A 20,714-nucleotide genomic window follows, 5' to 3' on the forward strand; every position below is an offset into this window, starting at 1 on the left:
CTTAATTAACGGTAAATGTACATCATGATGACAAAGAAAGGCAATTATTTTCCATGTTCACACATTATGTTTAAAAAATATTTCGATCACAAATGCTGTTTACGCGTTTGTTGTTTGTTATCTTTACACAACTTTTCTGAATTAAATATTCTTTTAGCAGAGGTTTTTGACAAAATCAGTTACTATGATCATAGACATATTTTATACAGTTTCGATTATCTTTTAAGTTATTTGTCCACAAATTACGACTATCTTCTTTTGGAGTTACGATGATCTTCCGTATATTTGCAATGGCTTTTATTTCGTTAACAAAGTCAGATATGATATTTTAAAGAACACACGCATACAACAATACCGTACATATCAACCTAGTGGCTGAGAAATTCTTTAAAACAACGGAGAAATTACAAAAAACGATTTTACCTGTTTTGGGCACCGCCATGTTGGGATCACCGTAACTGCAATTACGATGGTCAGTGTAACACCAGTGAACAATTATAAGACTGCTGATATCTGCAGCTCAAAATCCCAATAGACAGTATGGATGTGTCATAAATAAATATGTTATACAGGGTAATACACCATAAAAACAATTTATGAAACTATTGTCACAATACACATTCATGCTTGATACTTATTAAGGCTGAACAAAGATTAAATTTAAGGAACTAAATACACATTAATCAGGATGCTCATGAAAATCCTAAACCGCAACAGAACATATTGAGTAGAATATCAAAGAATCGCATTGAGAGAAATAAAGTTTAGTTTCGATATACTGTATATTTGTAAATATTTATCAAAGGTACCGGGCTTATAATTTGATATGCCAGACGCGCGTTTCGTCTACATAAGACTCATCAGTGAAGCTCAGATCAAAAAAGTGATATATACTTTTGTTAAACATTAATGTAAATAGTAAAAGTATTAGGTTTTTTCGTTTTGATATAGGAATACTGAGTACTAAGATAATGAACATAAAATGAAATTCAAAACAGTGTGGCTGTGGCCATTGATTGACACATTAAATTCATCCATTGACTGGGACAATTTAGGTGAACGTTTGTATGTAACGACCACTGCTCAATACGTACTTTTTAAAGACACTTGAACTATGGGGTCACCAAAGATTCTCAACACCTTAATAAAGTAATTCGAAAAACTAATCAGAAATAACACATTTATACTAATTATATAAATCAAAACATAAAGGTTATTCCTGATTAATTTTTCGAATTATTTTATAATTAAAGGCGTTAAGAAACCTTTGGTGACCCCACAGTTTAAATGTCTATCGTAGGTACGTCGTTAATAGTGGTCGTTACAGACAAACGTTCACGTAAATTGTCCCAGTCAATGTATGAATTTAACGTGTCAATCAATGGCCACAGCCACACTGTTTTGAATTTCATTCTACATATTTCACTCTGGTGTCTAAAGGATATTTTATCGGGTAAATTGTTATTGAATTAAATAAAAATTTAACCTAAAGGAAATCACAAGGAATAATTGACTACAAATTCTTTTGAGAAACTATAATAAAGTTATGATATGTATGAACTATATTTGTACTTGAAGTGGTAAAATGAAGGCTGATGTTTTGCGGAAAAAAATAAAACACTCAATTGCAAACCAACAAACTCCTTTGATGGTAAATGCGACATGTGGAACAACAATTCTGGGAGCTTTCGACCCTCTGGATCAAATTGCCGATGTATGTGAAGAGTTTGGGATATGGCTACATGTAGACGTACGTTCAAATACATGCAATATAAACTATTATCAACTTCATTTTTATTCTATTGAATATATTTACTTTGGTTTTTAACACTACTTTTTCGTGTACAGATGATTACTTCTTTTTTCCCTCAATTGTAGGAATTTATTCGTGTATGGGGTTGGAAGGTTTGAAAAACGTATCTTTCAAACTTTAAGATTTTATAAACATTGAAAGTACAATTATTGATATGTTGTTGATAGTAAAAATAAGAATGTTATAAAACTTGGAAAACTTGATGAGTATTATTGTGAATATTTAGAAAACAATAATATTATTAGTACAGTTTGGCTGAAATGACATTTTGAGAGATACCATAAAAATTCGCCAAGTTGCTAATTTGTTGTATTATATGTCTCTGGTTTAAATATTTAAGTGATTTATAAAAATACCATTTGTTTTCAAAATCTGTTGATAGCTCACCTGGCTTTAAGGCTCATGTAAGCTTTAATTTGTCATCTTCTTCCGTCGTGCGTCCGTTACTCGTCTACGGAAGCCGGTTAGTGTCACGGTGGATTTTATTTTTAAGTCATTATAACGACTTAGCTAACTTGTTATAACGACTTCATTAATTCAATACGTTATAACAGCTTAGCCAACTTGTTTAAACAACTTAATTTACTCGTTAAAACGACTTAGCTAACTCGCTTAAACGACTTAGCTAACTTCTTAGAACGACTTAGCTAACTCGGTATAACGACTACTTAACTCGTTTAAACAACTGAGCTATCTCGTTTAAACAACTTAGTTAACTCAGTTAAACGTATTAGCTAATTCATTAAAACAACTTATCTAAAACGTTTAAACAACTTAGTTAACTCAGTTAAACGGCTAAGCTATCTCGTTTAAATAACTTATCTAAAATGTTTAAACAAATTAGCTTACTCGTTTACAAGACTTAGCTTACTTAAGTTGTTATAAAAAGTTAGATTAGCTAAGTCGTTATAACAAGTTAGCTAAGTCGAGTAAAAGAGTAAGCTAAGTTGTATAAACGTTTTAGATAAGTTGTTTAAACGAGTTAATTCAGTTGTTTAAACGAGTTACCTTACTTGTTTAAACGAGTTTGCCAAGTCGTTTAAACGAGTCAACTAAGTTGTTAAAACTTGTTTGCTAAGTCGTTAAAACATGTATGACGAGTTAGATTAGCTTAATCTTTTAAACAAGGTAGCTAAGTTGTTAACACGACTTAGTTAAGTTGTTTACACAACTTGGCTAAGACGTTTTAACGAATTAGCTAAGTCATTTAAACGAGTTTGCTTAGTCGTTATAACCATTCAGGTAAGCTTAGTCGTTATAAACAGTTAGCTAAGTCGTTTAAACGAATAAGTTAAGTTGTCATAACGATTTAGATTAGCTAAGTCGTTAAAACAAGTTATCTAAGTTGTTTAAACGAGTTAGCTAAGTCATTATAACAATTTAGCAAAGTTGTTTAACGACTTAAAAATAAAACTCCACCCTGACACTTACCGGCTTCCGTACTCGTCCATCCGTTTGTCATCCGTCTTTCGTTTGTTTTCTGTTGCCCGTTGTCCATCCATCCATTAACAATTTTTTCCAGGTTCATCAACCAACATTTCCGACATGTCTTGAAATAGAACTGCATTTTTGGCTTAAGTCTCTAAAACTGAAATAGTTAGCGAAAACTGACCGTATAAAAAATGGTCAGCACAACAATTTCTATCCACCAAAAAAAATATTATATTAAGTCTGTCTGCGGCCGTTATTACCTTTTATGATTATTTTGTATTCAACTTTTACAGTTGTAAGCCGCCAATGTGAAAACTGTAGAAGCTAGAAAGAAAATACCTGTTATCTTGAAAAATACAGGAGCTAGGTTAATCGTGTAATTTACAAAAATGTTCAGCACGACAATTTCTAGCAACCCTGAAATATGCATTTATCCAATTTTAGTACATTTTGCTGTTATTTTGAAACTATAATAAGAGCTAGTTTAAAAGTTTAAACTGCAAACCTTATCAGCGTGTTAATGATTATCTACTTTGATTTTTACAAACTGTTTTGAACCCTGAAATGTTACTTTCTACTGTTGATTTTTGCAGTTATTGATGTTATTAAAGAACACAATAGAGAATATAATGCAAATAACAAATACAAATACAAGTTTAATTTCGGGAAAAAATCCAGACCAGAAGTTAGGAAAACAAGAGGCAAAAATTTACCTGTATCGCTCACCTGTTGAAAAAATCGTCCGTTTTCTAGTTATGACCACTCCTAGTTACCCTTTGTGTCGCTGATCAGTTTTGTAATTATATTTCAAAAGAATGTAAACACGTTGTTTAAATATTCGAAATTGCATTATTTTCTGTTCAAATTAATTTTTCATTACAGGGAGCTTGGGGAGGTGGTGCATTATTGTCTGACAATCATCGCTTCTTGTTAAAAGGAATCCATAGGTAAATTTACATTTAATTTTCACATATATTCCTTTGCACTTATTTTATACATTATTTTTTGGGAAACTAAATAGTATCTCGCCTGGAAAGGACATTTCAAAATATGTAAATCTTGAAATACTACCTTGCCTGTCTAAATTTAAATTTATTGAAGAATGTTAGGTTCTGATGCAGATTCTGTAAAAAAAATATAATTAAACTTTTTTGTCGAACGAGCCAAGCAGTCCATTTTGTTTTACTTGACTAATGTTTACATCTAAATTCAACAATGATATCGGATATGTTCCTTACGTCGTAACTACAATCCCCTTCCCTTTCATGAATTTGACGTACCGAATTAGACTTTTTACCGGAGTTGTAATCACATAAGCAACACGACGGGTGCCGCATGTGGAGCAGGATCTGCTTACCCTTCCGGAGCACCTGAGATCACCCCTAGTTTTTTGGTGGGGTTCGTGTTGTTTATTCTTTAGTTTTCTATGTTGTGTCATGTGAACTATTGTTTTTCTGTTTGTCTTTTTCATTTTTAGCCATGGCGTTGTCAGTTTGTTTTAGATTTACGAGTTTGACTGTCTCTTTGGTATCTTTGGTCCCTCTTCAAAGTAAAAAGATATTGCTTTACGTTGTAATTTAGTATTTTCTAGATTCAAAATATGTTAAACCATGAGGTCCATTTAAACCAACCATACAATGTCGGTTAAAAAGTTTGAATGACTTCACAAATCATTAGCGGGAAGCCCGCTTGTGGTAGCAGTCGGTATCAGAAGCTTGTCACCAGTCATGTTTGTGAGACGAGCTTGGTAATGCCATTATATTCACGAGATACGGTATACCCTGCGTTCGTTAAAATGTTGCTATCACTTATCGTTTACCAGAGATATCCAATAAAATGACATTACTCGACATAACCAATCTATCTGAATGTATCTCGGCCGATTGCATTGAACATGACAGAATGATGCATTTTAAGTTTACTCCGTTGTCACACTCCTTTCTTATGATCAAATTAACAAAATCATAGTCAAACTTTCTTTAATCAAATTACTATTTTGGAAGTCATTTTCAACAATTACTTGGCATTCCTATAGGACAAACTGATGTTCACTTCTTACTGACATTGATTAATGTAAGCCATCCTTCATAGTCCACCAATTTATTATAGTCCATGCATTTTGTCAAAACCACCCAAACGTATAATAAAGTTCAAAGACATAATATAGTGGATCGTAATCTTTGATATCAGCAAATCTGTTCAAATTTCATTTTGGTCGTACATATAATTCCGTCAGTAATTTTTGTTTTGATCAGGTCCTTTCTGTAATTGAATACTGAGAACTAAATCTGTGCACTGGAAAATATCAATATCTCATGATACAATTCTACAAATCTGAGGGATGTAACAGTATGTTTTCTATATAAAAACAGTTTTGGTTGAAATGAATGCTGTTATCCTGGCCGACCGAGTGTATTATATCATTGAATTATTACGCTTTACTTAAACCAGAATATGCATGCACTTTTCTATAAAAGCAATCAATCAAGCAATCAAACCTATTTGAAATTCGCTTTGGTTTGCATTTGTGAACGCTGAAAACTGTTTTGCGATTATGATTTGCTGTTTCCCTTCCACTGCCCATTGGCATTGTAATGTTTTCACCAAGTTAAGGCTTGGATTGCTTATAATAAAATCGTTTGCCTCATTAGAAATAAAATTCAAGCTACTGATGATGCGAGCGCGCAACTACAAGACCAAAGAGATGGTTATAAATATATTTATATGGGTTTATATCCCCAATGCGCCTCAAATTGAGAAACTTAAAAATGTTTTTGTAAACAAAAAATCTCTTTGTAGCGATATTAAACATGTTTCTATTTTTAACATGGGACTGAGCTTAACCATTTGTGTTAGTTTGGAAAGTAGAGGACCATAGAATAAATGTTTAAAAACTATGGAGCTATTAAATTTTCAAAGGACTTGTGAAGAAAGGGATATTTTAACCTCAATGAGCCGCAACAAGAAAGGATGTTCGGGGTAAATCACTTCGTACCTAAATAATTTAACTACATATGTGAAAAAATGTCTTAGCTTCAATACGAGCCATTATACATATCCAAGTTTACGATATCCACTGAGCTACAGAAGAAAACGTTACCATTACCGCCTATGAAAAATCAATTGCGCATATTGCCCCATATATGTATATTCTAAATATTTGAAAAAAGAATATGTGGCCTTCAGACACCGTGTCCTCTCACATTATCACATTTCCAAAGTTAGTGAACAACTAAATCCGGGTCACACTCTATTTTAGTATGCAATGTAAATTTTAATATAAATATAAAAAGTATGAGAGGTTACATATTAACATTTACAGTGCATACACTTTGAATATAATATATGTAATACGAATCAATGCTGTTGAAACAAGCTTCAACTATTGCTTCGTTTGAAACTATCTCAAGACAAAAAAATTTCTAGAATATACATGTTAGAATATTCGAACAGGAACAAATGAGACGATGATATAAACAATAATACAAATTCACTTTAACACAATAGAACCACTTTATATGCTGACAAAGCTGCCTTTAAAAACATAAATATGATAAACCCAAATAAGATCCAGAAATCAAATTTTCAATTGTGACAAAGGAAAACAACCCAAAATTAACACTAATAGTGTCAGATTTTAACATGACTTTGTATACCTTTACATTTTTAATTATACTTTTTTTTCGAAATTAAGCTTTAGTGTCTACATTCTATTTTGCTATCTCAGTTAACGGGATAAATGATTATTGTATATACAACAGCTGTCAAAATTTTGGCAAATCTAAGTGATCATTTTTTTTTTTATTTTTTTTTTAATTTCAAATTTCATATTTCACATAATATAAGGTAGATACCTACAAGGACAGGTAACTCTTATCTTCCTACTTTTCCATATACAACCTTTAATATTTATGAACTTGGTGATGAGTTTCATTACTTATTCAAATGTACCTTTTTCAACAATTTAACAGCTAAATTTGTAGCTTTAAATATATGTAATAACCTAAATGTTTTAAAATTTAAAGGACTGATGAATACATGAGATTTATTTACACTTACTGGAATAGCAAGTTTTGCAAAAGTGTTATTAAAACCTTTTAATACATGTGCTTAATCATTTTACTATAACTTGTACTTCCTGTCACATATCAGTATTACTTATATAATATTACATTACTATTATGGCAACTTTGTTTACCATGTTGTTCTAAAGTAAATATGTTCACACTTTTATTGTTTGTAAAAAAATGTTGTAATTACACACACCCTTCAGTGAAATAAAATGTCTTATGTCTACTGTCTTATGTCTTACATAATCAAACCAATAATTATGTAGATTCTTTCATCTTTATGTTCTCATTTGATATTAAACACAACTGATGAATTTGAAACTGACTTAAAAGAATTAAGCCTTAGATAAAATAAGGATTTTTATGATTTTGAAATTTATTCATACAATAAAAATAAGAATAGCAGATTTTTTTTATTGAATAACATCTTTTTCATACAAAGAATGTGTATTGAACGAGTCAAAACATTTATGCTGTCTATAAAATTGAGAAAGGAAATGGTGAATATGTCACAGCGACAACCACCCGACCATAGAGCAAACAACAGCCGCTCTATTGCAGTAAGCCTGGATTTTTAGTATTGGCATTGTCATCTGATTAAGTCGTGCTGATTTAAAAATGCATGTTTTTCTCTGCTTTCAAAACGTTTCTGTTTAAACCCGTCGACCCGGAAATTATTTCCTGCACCGTATACGGCATTTGTCGTGTTATTTCTTTGTTCAGTTCGGTAATGATGGAAGGTTATTATAACTGAATAAGGCTTACACGTAATAATTAGACACTGTTATTCAGTCACGGACACGCAATATCGCAGATATGTTCTAGTAAGTAAATATACTTTAAGGAATCAAATACTTTATCTTTTGTGTTTGGACTCATATAGCATTCCCGTTATAAAACAAAACAACAAAACAACACGTAATCGAGCACACTTTTAAAATACAACCTATTTAGGGATCTTTTTTATTTCTATGCTTTATGATAAATAGAAAGTACTCAAGTAGAATTGTGACGAAAATACAATTGAAGCATAAGACAATTAATAATAGTAATCCATTGTTTACTTTATTAACTACCAGTTTGACATAAATAAGCATGTAAAATATAGAATAATGGAGCAAATCATATTGAAAAATGATTTGCATAATCAAAACCATGAAAGATATATAGATTGTAAGATAAGGGATACGCGTGTTAATACGTGATCAGTAAAAAATATGGCGGGAATCAAGGGAACCACGTGATAAATGAATATGTTTGAGTTTGGTTTTTTTTTAAACGCCCTCCGTCTGTCCGGCGTATTATGTTGCACCGTAACTTGACGGAACAACTTATCAAAATTTCGTAATAATTCAATAATATAATACACTCGGTCGGCCAGGATAACAGCATTCATTTCAACCAAAACTGTTTTTTTTTTTAGAATACATCAGATTTGTAGAATTGTATCATGAGAAATTGATATTTTCCAGTGCACATTATATCCATGCATGAAACTGTTAATGATTACAGATTTAGTTCTCAGTATTCAATTACAGAAAGGATCTGATCAAAACAAAAATTACTGACGGAATTATATGTACGACCAAAATGAATTTTGAACAGATTTGCTGATATCAAAGTTTACGATCCTCTATATTATGTCTTTGAACTTTATTATACGTTTGGGTGGTTTTGACAAAATGCATGGACTACAGTATAATAAATTGGTGGACTATGAAGTATGGCTTACATAAATCAATGTCAGTAAGAAGTGAACATCAGTTTGTCCTATAGGAATGCCAAGTAATTGTTGAAAATGACGTCCAAAACAGTAATTTGATTAAAGAAAGATATATAGATTGTAAGATAAGGGATACGCGTGTTAATACGTGATCAATAAAAATAATATGGCGGGAATCAAGGGAACCACGTGATAAATGAATATGTTTGAGTTTGGTTTTTTTTTAAACGCCCTCTGTCTGTCCGGCGTATTATGTTGCACCGTAACTTGACGGAACAACTTATCAAAATTTCGTGAAACTTTACATACTAGTAGATGTTTCTTATGATGATCAAACGAGCTGTATACTTTTTGGTGAAAATAAGATTGAAACTTTTTTAGTTAGGCCACATCAATTTGATTAATGGTTCTTTGGATTTTACCGCTCCTGTTTTGGAGACTTTTTTATGAAAAAAAAGAAGATACTTACCGCTTTCGCCATTTTTTAGGCCGCATGCTGTTTCAAAATTGGTGTATCCTTGACATTTTGTTTTTTCTTAGATGTTTTTCTTGTTCATATATTGCTTCAATCGATTCAAACGCACGTGTGATCAATCGATTTGTAAATAAAAGGTCAAAAGTCGGAATGCTAACATGATGTTTTGTGTATAAACTCATCATAGATACCAGGATTAAATTTTATAATTACGTCAACGCGCGTTTCGACTACAAAAGACTCATCAGTGACGCTCGAATCCAAAAAAGTTAGAAACGCCAAATAAAGTACGAAGTTCAAGAGCATAGAGGACCAAAATTCCTTAAAGTTTGCCAAAAGCAGCTAAGGTAATCTATCCTGAGGTAGATAGCCCTTAGTATTTCAAAAATTAAAAAGTTTTGTCAACAGTTAATTCAGATCATTGCCGAGGTAAAGTAGTTATTCAACATACAGTTATTTGAAATGGGAGACAAAAATAAAAAAAAGTCTTTCATTAGATGACCACGATCTCATCAGTACTTGTTAGAACTATTGTCATTCCCGATCATCGTTTCAACAGACATAGTTTGAGATTAGTCTGACGTGCAACGGCACGATTGGACGCTGTTGTCTGACGGCACCAGCTTGTCTAGCAAAACAGCCGTTGGACTCAGAGTAATCTCGGATTACAACAGACATAGATAGGGCTATATGTCTTGGATAAAATTTATATTAAATTCACTTGTTTATAAAAAAAAAATGACAGATCTATTCTATTTTGATGAAAACCTCATATCCCCTTGTTTGTCTATGTAATCAGAACTCTTCGTAAGGGAACATTTAAGAGTTTCAACTTTCGAGTCTAAAGTGGTGGTATTGGGATTGACCTGCTGATAATAATAAGGGATGTGTTATTGGTGCAATCATCTCCAGTTTGAATACATTTCAGACCTGTTTCATGGGCAAAAGGAAAAAGTATTTTGCTAAGTCAGAATAATGAATGTAATTAATACATTGAGATTCACATGCATAGCAATATAACTATCTTACTCGAGTCAATAAACAATCATTACCATATAATGAAAACAACTGTATCAAAAGATATTAATTATTTTTCAAGGGCATTTTTTTTAATACATACACATATTTTAATTGTATTAAACACTTTTTATTTACTTAACTAACATACTTCCTCTTGGGAAATTGCATCTGCTCACATGGCTCCCTTAATATAAAAAAACACATGTATGAATTGAAATGAAAATTCACGCAGCCAAATCTTATTTGACTGGAATAATCAAAATTATATACTAAACACAAGCAAACCAGAAAGTAAGGTATGGTAAAGACTGTACTACAGGCACAAACACATCAAATGATATGCATTAGAGCAGAATTTCTCCTCCTTTTTACCTCGAGATGACCATGAGGGCGTTCCAATGTATTGATATCGCCTAGATTTGCACACGTAACTTTCGTTCGATCTTTAAACATGATAAATACGCGAATAGTAACTAGTGCAAACAAAAATTCCTCATCGTTTGTTACAATTACATCTCTTCAATGAATACTGATAAAAAAAATGTTTAGAACATAAATCAATAATAGGAAAATGTTTTGCGAAATATATATTTGATTTTTTCATGTAACGTGTCTTCTGGTTGGCTGACGTCGTTTTGTTATCAGCCCATAGACATTGTTTTGTCATGTGACCATGACGTCATCAACGTTTTTTCATGATTTACTCCGGTTTAAAATGGAATTAAGATTTAAATTATAAGAAATGACTGTAATATTTTTTCTGTTTATTCGAAAGAACATAAAAAAATGTGGTGCACACTTAAGATAACCCGCTTGGCGCGTTATTTAGTGTGCACCACATTTTTTATGTAATTTCTTCATGTATGTGAAGTTAGAAGCCGGTTCGTTATTCGTTATTCGATATTCAATATCCAACCGGCTGCTAGCAGTCAGTTCGATATTCAAAATGAAGTTGAAAATTATAAGAAAATTAAATACTTGATAACATTAAAAGCATGATTTTCATAGTTAAAATGACTGAAGAGATAAGTAGGAAATGGTTAAATGACTTCTTCAAGCTGTCGTAATTTCTCGTTGTCCTCGAATATAAAGCCTAACCCTTTTCTAAGTAACATATATGATTTGTCTTTATGTAATATAAATTTATGTCAATAAAACGACTTCAAAGATGTATTTTTGTATATTATATTTCTAAAGACAAAAAAGAAAAAACCGATAACTCTAGAAATATTCATATTTTTAAATAGAAATATACTAGTATACGGAAAGCCAAAAAAACAAATTTTCAGCCAATAATGACAAAACGTTCGGACAAAGGGCACCGGGTAATGTTGAGAGCCCCCTGATCTCTCAATCTGCCTAATATTGAGCAGACATTTAGTCAATAGGTAGATACAAACATGACTAAAAGGAATTTGGGTACACTTCCTGTCTTTCATGTTTACGGAGCGCCCAAAGTGCCAGTTGGATATTCAAAATATACAGTGAAAACCTACCTGAGACCGCTTAAATGAGTGTGAGACCCCCCTGGTCTTTCAATGTCCATAAAATTTCATTAAATCATAGACTCTGTATATATAAAGGTTGTATTAGAAGGATTTCCCAGAATATTGTCATATTCGATATCTATGGAGGGCTTATATTGTCACTTTTCAGTTAAAAATTATCAAAATTTTAGGACAAAGGGCACAGGGCAATGGTGATAGCCCCCTGATCTTTCAATCTGCCTAATATTAAGCAGACATTTAGTCAATAGGTAGATACAAACATGACTAAAAGAAATTTGGGTACACTTCCTGTCTTTCATGTTTACGGAGCGCCCAAAGTGCCAGTTGGATATTCAAAATATACAGTGAAAACCTACCTGAGACCGCTTAAATGAGTGTGAGACCCCCTGGTCTTTCAATGTCCATAAAATTTCATTAAATCATAGACTCTGTATATATAAAGGTTGTATTAGAAGGATTTCCCAGAATATTGTCATATTCGATATATATGGAGGGCTTATATTGTCACTTTTCAGTTAAAAATTATCAAAATTTTAGGACAAAGGGCACAGGGCAATGGTGATAGCCCCCTGATCTTTCAATCTGCCTAATATTAAGCAGACATTTAGTCAATAGGTAGATACAAACATGACTAAAAGGAATTTGGGTACACTTCCTGTTTTTCATGTTTACGGAGCGCCCAAAGTGCCAGTTGGATATTCAAAATATACAGTGAAAACCTACCTGAGACCGCTTAAGTGAATGTGAGACCCCCTGGTCTTTAAATGTCCATAAAATTTAATTAAATCATAGACTCTGTATATATAAAGGTTGTATTAGAAGGATTTCCCAGAATATTGTCATATTCGATATCTCTGGAGGGCTTATATTGTCACTTTTCAGTTAAAAAAAATATCAAAATTTTAGGACAAAGGGCACAGGGCAATGGTGATAGCCCCCTGATCTTTCAATCTGCCTAATATTAAGCAGACATTTAGTCAATAGGTAGATACAAATATGACTAAAAGGAATTTGGGTACACTTCCTGTCTTTCATGTTTACGGAGCGCCCAAAGTGCCAGTTGGATATTCAAAATATACAGCGAAAACCTACCCGAGACCGCTTAAATGAGGTTGAGACCCCCTGGTCTTTCAATGTCCGTAAAATTCAATCAAATCATTGACTGTGTATATATAAAGGTTGTAAAAGAAGGGTTTTTCAGAAAAAAAAACGTCATCTTCAATATCTACGGAGGGCTTAGATTGTCACTTTTAAGCTAAATAAAATGTCAAAATGTTAGGACAAAGGGCACAGGGTAATGGTGAGAGCCCCCTGATCTCTCAATCTTTCTAATATTATGCAGATATTTAGTCAATAGGTAGACACAAACGTGACAAAAATGAATTCGGGTACACTTCCTGTCTTCCATGTTTAGGGAGCGCCCAAAGTGCCAGTTAATTATTCAAAATATATAGCGAAAACCTACCCGAGACCGCTTAAATGAGGTTGAGACCCCCCTGGTCTTTCAATGTCCATAATATTCAACCAAATCAATGACTCTGTATATATAAAGGTTGTAATAGAAGGATTTTCCAGAAAACGTCATCTTCAATATCTACGGAGGGCTTAGATTGTAACTTTTCAACTAAAAATGTCAAAATACTAAGACAAAGGGCACAGGGTAATAGTGAGAGCCCCCTGATCTCTCAATCTTTCTAATATTATGCAGATATTTATTCAATAGGTAGATACAAACGTGAAGAAAATGAATTCGGGTATACTTCCTGTCTTCCATGTTTACGGAGCGCCTTGTGCCAGTTGGATATTCAAAATATATAGCGAAAACCTACCCGAGACCGCTTAAATGAGGTTGAGACCCCCCTGGTCTTTCAATGTCCATAACATTCAACCAAATCATTGATTCTGTATATTTAAAGGTTGTAATTGAAGGGTTTTTCAGAAAAACGTCATCTTCAATATCAACGGAGGGCTTAGATTGTCACTTTTCAACAAAAAAATGTCAAACTTTTAGGAACAAAGGGCACAGGGCAATGGTGAGAGCCCCCTGATCTCTCAATCTTTCTTATATTATGCAGATATTTAATAAATAGGCAGATACAAACGTGACAAAAATGAATTTGGGTACACTTCCTGTCTTCCATGTTTACGGAGCGCCCAAAGTGCCAGTTGGATATTCAAAATATATAGCAAAAACCTACCCGAGACCGCTTAAATGAGGTTGAGACCCCCTGGTATTTCAATGTCCATAATATTCAACCAAACCATTGACTCTGTATTTATAAAAGGTTGTACATTTTTGTAACAGAATGATTTTCCAGAAAAAAACGCCATCTTTAATATCTAGGGAGGGCTTAGATTGTCACTTTTCAGCTAAAAAATGTCAAAATGTTAGGACAAAGGGGACAGGGTAAGGATGAGAGCCCCTTGATCTCTCAACCTTTCTAATATTATGCAGATATTTAGTCAATAGGTAGATACAAACGTGACAAAAATAAATTTGGGTACACTTCCTGTCTTCCATGTTTACGGAGCGCTCAAAGTGCCAGTTGGATATTCAAAATATATAGCGAAAACCTACCCGAGACCGCTTAAATAAGGTTGAGACCCCCCTGGTCTTTCAATGTCCGTAAAATTCAACCAAATCATTGACTGTGTATATATAGAGGTTGTAATAGAAGGGTTTTTCAGAAAAATGACATCTTCAATATCTACGAAGGGCTTAAATTGTCACTTTTCAGTTAAAAAATGTCAAAATGTTAGGACAAAGGGCACAGGGTAATGTTGAGAGCCCCCTGTTCTTTCAATCTTTTCAATATTTTGCAGATATTTAGTTAATATGTAGATACAAACGTTACAAAAATGAATTTGGGTACACTTTCTGTCTTCCATGTTTACGGAGCGCCCGAAGTGCCAGTTGGATATTCAAAATATATAGCGAAAACCTACCCGAGACCGCTTAAATGGGGTTGAGAGCTCCTGGTCTTTCAATGTCTATTAAATTCAATCAAACCATAGATTCTATATAAATATATATATATATATAGATTGTATTAAAAGGGGAATGTTTTTGAACGGACTCTTTGCTCCAGATCAGATTAGACCAGAACCCTAGTAGAATCGAGGACCTTGTTTCAGGTATAAACTGTCACCATAGGTTGAAGTTAGCTTGGCGGGGAAAGATAAACAGACCTTTACCACGCACCTTCAAACAGCTCACACAACCACCCCTTTTGATGTAAAATCCAGGTTCAAGTTCATTGCTGGCGGCTATTTCACACAGGTAACTTAGGGCTCAAACACCTCATGCTAGCAGAATTGAGATTGCCAACATAAGAAGGGCTCGCATTGCCCTTTCCGCTAACATGGATAGGAATCCACATTCTTTTTGAATGTTTTTCTTCAATTGGGTAGTGCTTATTATCAGAGACATACCACTAGAACCTTTTTGTAGGAGCTTGGTGATCTTTTCAATCCGTCGCGTGTTTACCTTGCAGGTTTGTGTGGGATAAACGAATGGTGACAGGGCTGCTCTCTATAATTTATTAGCTTGACCTTTTATCAAGTTCAAACCGTATTTTGATGGACTATTCATTCATACCTCACGAAGATGAAAGCGGATGGTGAGATGTTCACTGCGGAGATTGATATGATCGCCGTCTTGATCGGTGAGGTATGTCTGCATGCGATTGATGGTTGTCAAGGTCACGGGTAAGTACTCCATGTTTTTGGTGTTTTTGAATGATCTTTACCCCTGGATCGATTGCGAGGGAAACTCTGTAGATAGTGGACTGTTGGGTGCCGTTTACGTAGCTTCCATTGGTGATGCCACTGTTCACCAGGATGCTGTTGATGCTTCTGATGCTAACAATGCATTAACCCTCTTTGTAACCGTTTGTTGCCCGATCAAATGTGTTGAGCTGTCGCTTAAATCCCAATATGGTGTTCTATTCCATAAATTGTAGTTGAGGGAAGGGGTGAACCGGGTAAGAATGCGACTATCGTTTCCAGAGACAAGGATGAAAACCATCTTTTTGGGTCTGTGTTGTCGATGATTTGCTGCAACAGTATGGTGTCCATTTATTTATTAAAACACGACGTTCAACTTATGACCATCCGATTCGAACCGGAGATTGCAAATGCAAATGCTTCGGTGTTGGCGGGAACATTACGCTTGAATTCCGCTCGAATCTGGATGTCCACTCGGACTGATGACTTACATCGATGACGAACAGCGGCTATAGGTCAATGAAATCAGAGGGGTTGACACCTCCGTTACTGAGGAGGGTGCCAATATTGTAGAATTTTTTTCTGAAGCCTCCTTAAACACTTTTGCGACCTTGTTTTGTGAAAAACCGGCATTCAAGTCGACGGCTGAGTAGCGTTCAGCTTTGAGGGTGACATGGATATTTTGCAATCGACAGTGATTGAACACGGTAGCATTGTGGGTTTTATCATTATCGCTGTCGGTTAAATTTGGAAGGCAACAATGATATATCTAGGCTTTTCGTGACCACTAATGGCAGCTAGGCGGCAGTTAAACTGTGAGGCTTGGGGAATGGCTATGAAATCACACTGTCTCATGCGAAATCCACTGTGGTTCTTGGATTTATTCTGGATAGTTTTGTACAGTTGCATCTTGTTTTCGTCTGCAAGAGTGACGTGGGGGAGGAACCAAGAGATCTTAATCAGGATTATGTTTGCCACGTTATTGACGGCGGCTGCCCTAAGAATGGTATTTGCATCTGAATTGCGAACGAGTGGGAGTTTGTGCCTGAACCCGTACACTATTTTGTTGAAATCATTTCAAAATACGTTTCAGGGGGATGGCAAACGAGTATGATCCTTTTTTGGTGGGCTTGGTGATAATGTATCCATGGCAGGCTGCAAATCCAGTGTTCTCAGCCTCGGCATTGGTGAAAGAATGCTTATGCCACAGTTGGTTGAGACCCTACGATTTAGAGAAGTCGTTGGGCTAGGTTAACATTCCCAGCATAGTAGTGGCGATGCCAGGGTCGTTAATGTGTTCCATCTGCTGGCCGGAAAGTCGATAACAGATAGTTTTGAAGAGATACATGATACCATTGTGAATGAGATTAACGTCTGCATATGCAGTGCCGTCGTGCTTTTGAAGTCGCCCTTCTACCAAGAGATAACGTTCGGTTGGGTGGAAGATCAGGTCCTGCAATGTTGATTGGGATCTCCGCTCCAGAGTTGGTAAATTGGGCGCCGGGTTATGGTTCGAATTTGTGAACCTGGTATTATATTTTTGAAGACTTTCATCGAAGGTCAACCCTTCTGTGATTGTAAGGATGTCAGACATTTGGAGGAAGTCGTGAATGGTAGCGATTCCTCGACCAGAGATGAGATTGTTTAACTGGGTTTGGTTGTGGGGCTTACTGCGTTTAACACTGAGCTGTTGATTGGGCTTGCTGCGTTGGACAATGGGTTTTCGAGGGCGGTTCACTTTGTCAACGTCATGGTCGACGACTTTGGCTACCACCTTTTCAACTCCTATCATGGCTGCATAGGTGGCAGCGCTCATAGCCTTACTTTCCAAGGTCTTGGCAGTAGAGGAGATGAACATGCGACCAGCGATAACGGCGATAGTGTCAAACAAACTTCTACCAGCAAAACCTTTTTTAATTCTTAACATTTATTTACAAAATATTACGATGGAGTTGCTTATATTCTTTGATGCTGAGGTGTTCACCTTTCGTCATGGCATCGAGGATCGCCATAGTCTCGTTGTGCACACCATTGTTTCCAGCACAGTAGGCAGCGTTGCAGCGATAGAGGAGCTGGTCAAAGTCGGCGGGTAGAGATACGTTTTGAAGTCCGCTACAATGCTTATCTTGCTTTAGATGTGCGACACAATATTCGTCCACTTGAAATCTTTATCGACTTCGGGTTCTCGAGAGGGTTAATTACCTTGATACATGGCACCGGAACTGTTCAGGATCTCTGCATAGTCGGCAAGGTCTTAAAATCTTCGGGCTCGAACGATTCTGGTTTCTTTTTCACCATGAGTTCCCAGAGGTCAAGGGTTCCTTTGTACCTCACACCTTCCACGAAAATACCATCACCATCAGAAGTAACTGGTAAGCTTCCAATGAAGATACCATCGTTTTCAGTTCGCGATCCAAAGGTGTGGTATGCGGTAGGATTTTTACTGAGCTGCAAACACTGCTGTGCTCGAGGTCCGTAGATGGTGTCTGTAGGTGGTGCAATGGGTAGTGGGTAGTCAAACGGTGGAGGAGGGAGAGCTGTCACTGCTGCAGGAAGGTATTAGATCATTTTGGTGATCGAAGAAGCTGCCTCTCGCTGAGCCTCAACCACAGGCTTAACACATTGGAAAGGTTCCGGTTGAGTCCAATCTTCGGGAGGCGATGCTGCATGTTACTGGCTTGAATCTTCCGCTTGATCTCTTGCAACTCCCTTGCGAGCGCCTCACACTGTTTAGGGTCTGTAATCATTATACTAGTAAATGTCATTTATTTATAGCGTTGTCGTGAACTCCCCTAAGCGATGGTTTGAACACCTCTAAGCGTTTGTTTGAACGCCCCTATGCGTTGGTTTGAACAGTGTTACCTTTCCTGAAACCATAGACATTACCCGGCCACGTCCACTTGAATTTTGAAATCTGATGAGTTCAGCCTTTTTCAACTGATGATGATAGTTCGTTTTTATATTGTACTGTTATACCACTGTCCCAGATTAGGGGGAGGGTTGGGATCCCGCTAACATGTTTAACCCCGCCACATTATTTATGTACGGTATGTGCCTTTCCCAAGTCAGGAACCTGTAATTCAGTGGTTGTCGTTTGTGTATGCGTTACATATTTGTTTTTCGTTCTCTTTTTTTTTACATAAATAAGGCCGTTAGTTTTCTTGTTTGAATAGTTTTACATTTTCTTATCGGGGCTTTTTATAGCTGACTATGCGGTAGGGACTTTGCTCATTAATGAATGCCGTACCTTGACATATAGTTGCTAATGTTCGTGTTGTTTTGGTCTTTTGTGGATCGTTGTCTCATTGGTAATCAAATCCCATCTTCTTGTTTATATACACCCCAAGGGTGACTGGGGTATAGAAATATGGTAACTTGGTCTTCTCCCGACCGACAGTAAAACGCTTGCCGAAGTGGGGCGTCCGTTTGGCTGTGCGGGATGTATCAATTTCGCAGTCACGTCCGGTCAGAAGGGGGACGTTATATCCGATGCCCTCGTTTAAAGAGAGTGCCACATTCCTAAATAACCCTTGCAACAACTCTTTGAGGGGTCCGTAGATGGCCTGTTGCAAGGCAAATTTTCTATCCCTATCCAATATACCCTCATTTTCCAGTGGCAGTCCAAATTTCCCCGACCATCATCCCAGATGACTTCTATTGTATCAACCTACCTATTGTATTTATTGTGAACTTGTTCTCGTCCTGAATATGCATGAAATATTTGCCACTGGACGTTAAGCAACCAACAATCAATCAATCAATCTTGTTTATATATATATCTATCAAAAGGGGAAAAAACCTCATGCATTTCTGCTCGTTTTTCCATAAAATTGAATTGGAAAGATCGATGAATAAATCTTTGTTGATAAAAAGTAAAATCACAAAAATACTGAACTCAGAGGAAAATCAATTTGGAAAGTCCATAATCACATGGCAAAATCAAAAACAAAACGCATCAAAAACGAATGGACAAGAACTGTCATATTCCTGACTTGGTACAGGCATTTTCAAATGTAGAAAATGGTGGATTAAACCTGGTTCTATAGCGCTAACCCTCTCACTTTAATAGCAGTCTCATCAAATTCCGTTACATTTACATGATGCGTTAAATAAACAGTCACAATCAATAAAATAGTCAAAATATGGGAACATCAGTCATCATCGTATAACAATTTAACAGGACACAACAACATCTACTATCTACGAACACATGGATTGATTTGAGTGTCTGACGTCAGAAAAATTATATACGTCACATAAATTTGTCGTTCAATGTGCATACAATAGTTATCAAAAGTACCTGGATTATAAACAATTTAAAATTTTACATAGGCAATGAGCGCAGACAGGGTTAAAAAATCAAAAGTATGTAAGAATAAATTATAGAAATCAAACTAGTCCAAAAGTTATACATATAATTTATGAGAATCCAAAACTTTTAAAAGGAACAATTTAACAGGACACAAAAACCAATCCACGAACACATGGATCTACTTGAGTGTCCGACGTCAGAAAAAATATATACGTCACATAGATTTGTCGTTCAATGTGCATACAAACAATTTTAAAATTTACATAGGCAATGTACGCATACAGGGTTAAAAAATCAAAAGTATGTAAGAATAAATTACAGAAGTAGACCGAGATTCAAACTAGTCCAAAAATTATACATAGAATATATGAGAATCCAAAACTTTTTAAAGGGAACAATTTAACAGGACACAATAACATCTACTGTCTAAGAACACATGGATTGATTTGAGTGTCTGACGTTAGAAAAATTATATACGTCACATACATTTATTGTTCAATGTGCATACAAACAATTTTAAAAATTTTTCATAGGCAATGTACGCATAAACACGCTTTGACATATTCACAATTTCCTTTCTTAATTTTACTACAATAATTTATGGACCTATGGGTGTTACGGATAGGAAAATACGTA

The 20,714-nt window shown here is 35.1% G+C and overlaps 1 protein-coding gene across 3 annotated transcripts in view; it reads left to right on the forward strand.

Moving 5' to 3' along the window:
• Nucleotides 1-20,714, forward strand: part of LOC134708025 (glutamate decarboxylase 1-like) — a 154,005-nt gene that overhangs the window by 33,012 nt on the left and 100,279 nt on the right. For all 3 annotated transcript variants that reach the window (XM_063568267.1, XM_063568266.1, XM_063568265.1), the window contains exons 8-9: nucleotides 1,579-1,750; nucleotides 4,127-4,191. In XM_063568267.1, coding sequence (XP_063424337.1) covers nucleotides 1,579-1,750; nucleotides 4,127-4,191 — 237 coding nt within the window. The remainder of the gene's footprint in view (nucleotides 1-1,578; nucleotides 1,751-4,126; nucleotides 4,192-20,714) is intronic.

Source organism: Mytilus trossulus, chromosome 2, assembly GCF_036588685.1.
Source record: "Mytilus trossulus isolate FHL-02 chromosome 2, PNRI_Mtr1.1.1.hap1, whole genome shotgun sequence".
Classification (NCBI taxonomy): domain Eukaryota; kingdom Metazoa; phylum Mollusca; class Bivalvia; order Mytilida; family Mytilidae; genus Mytilus; species Mytilus trossulus.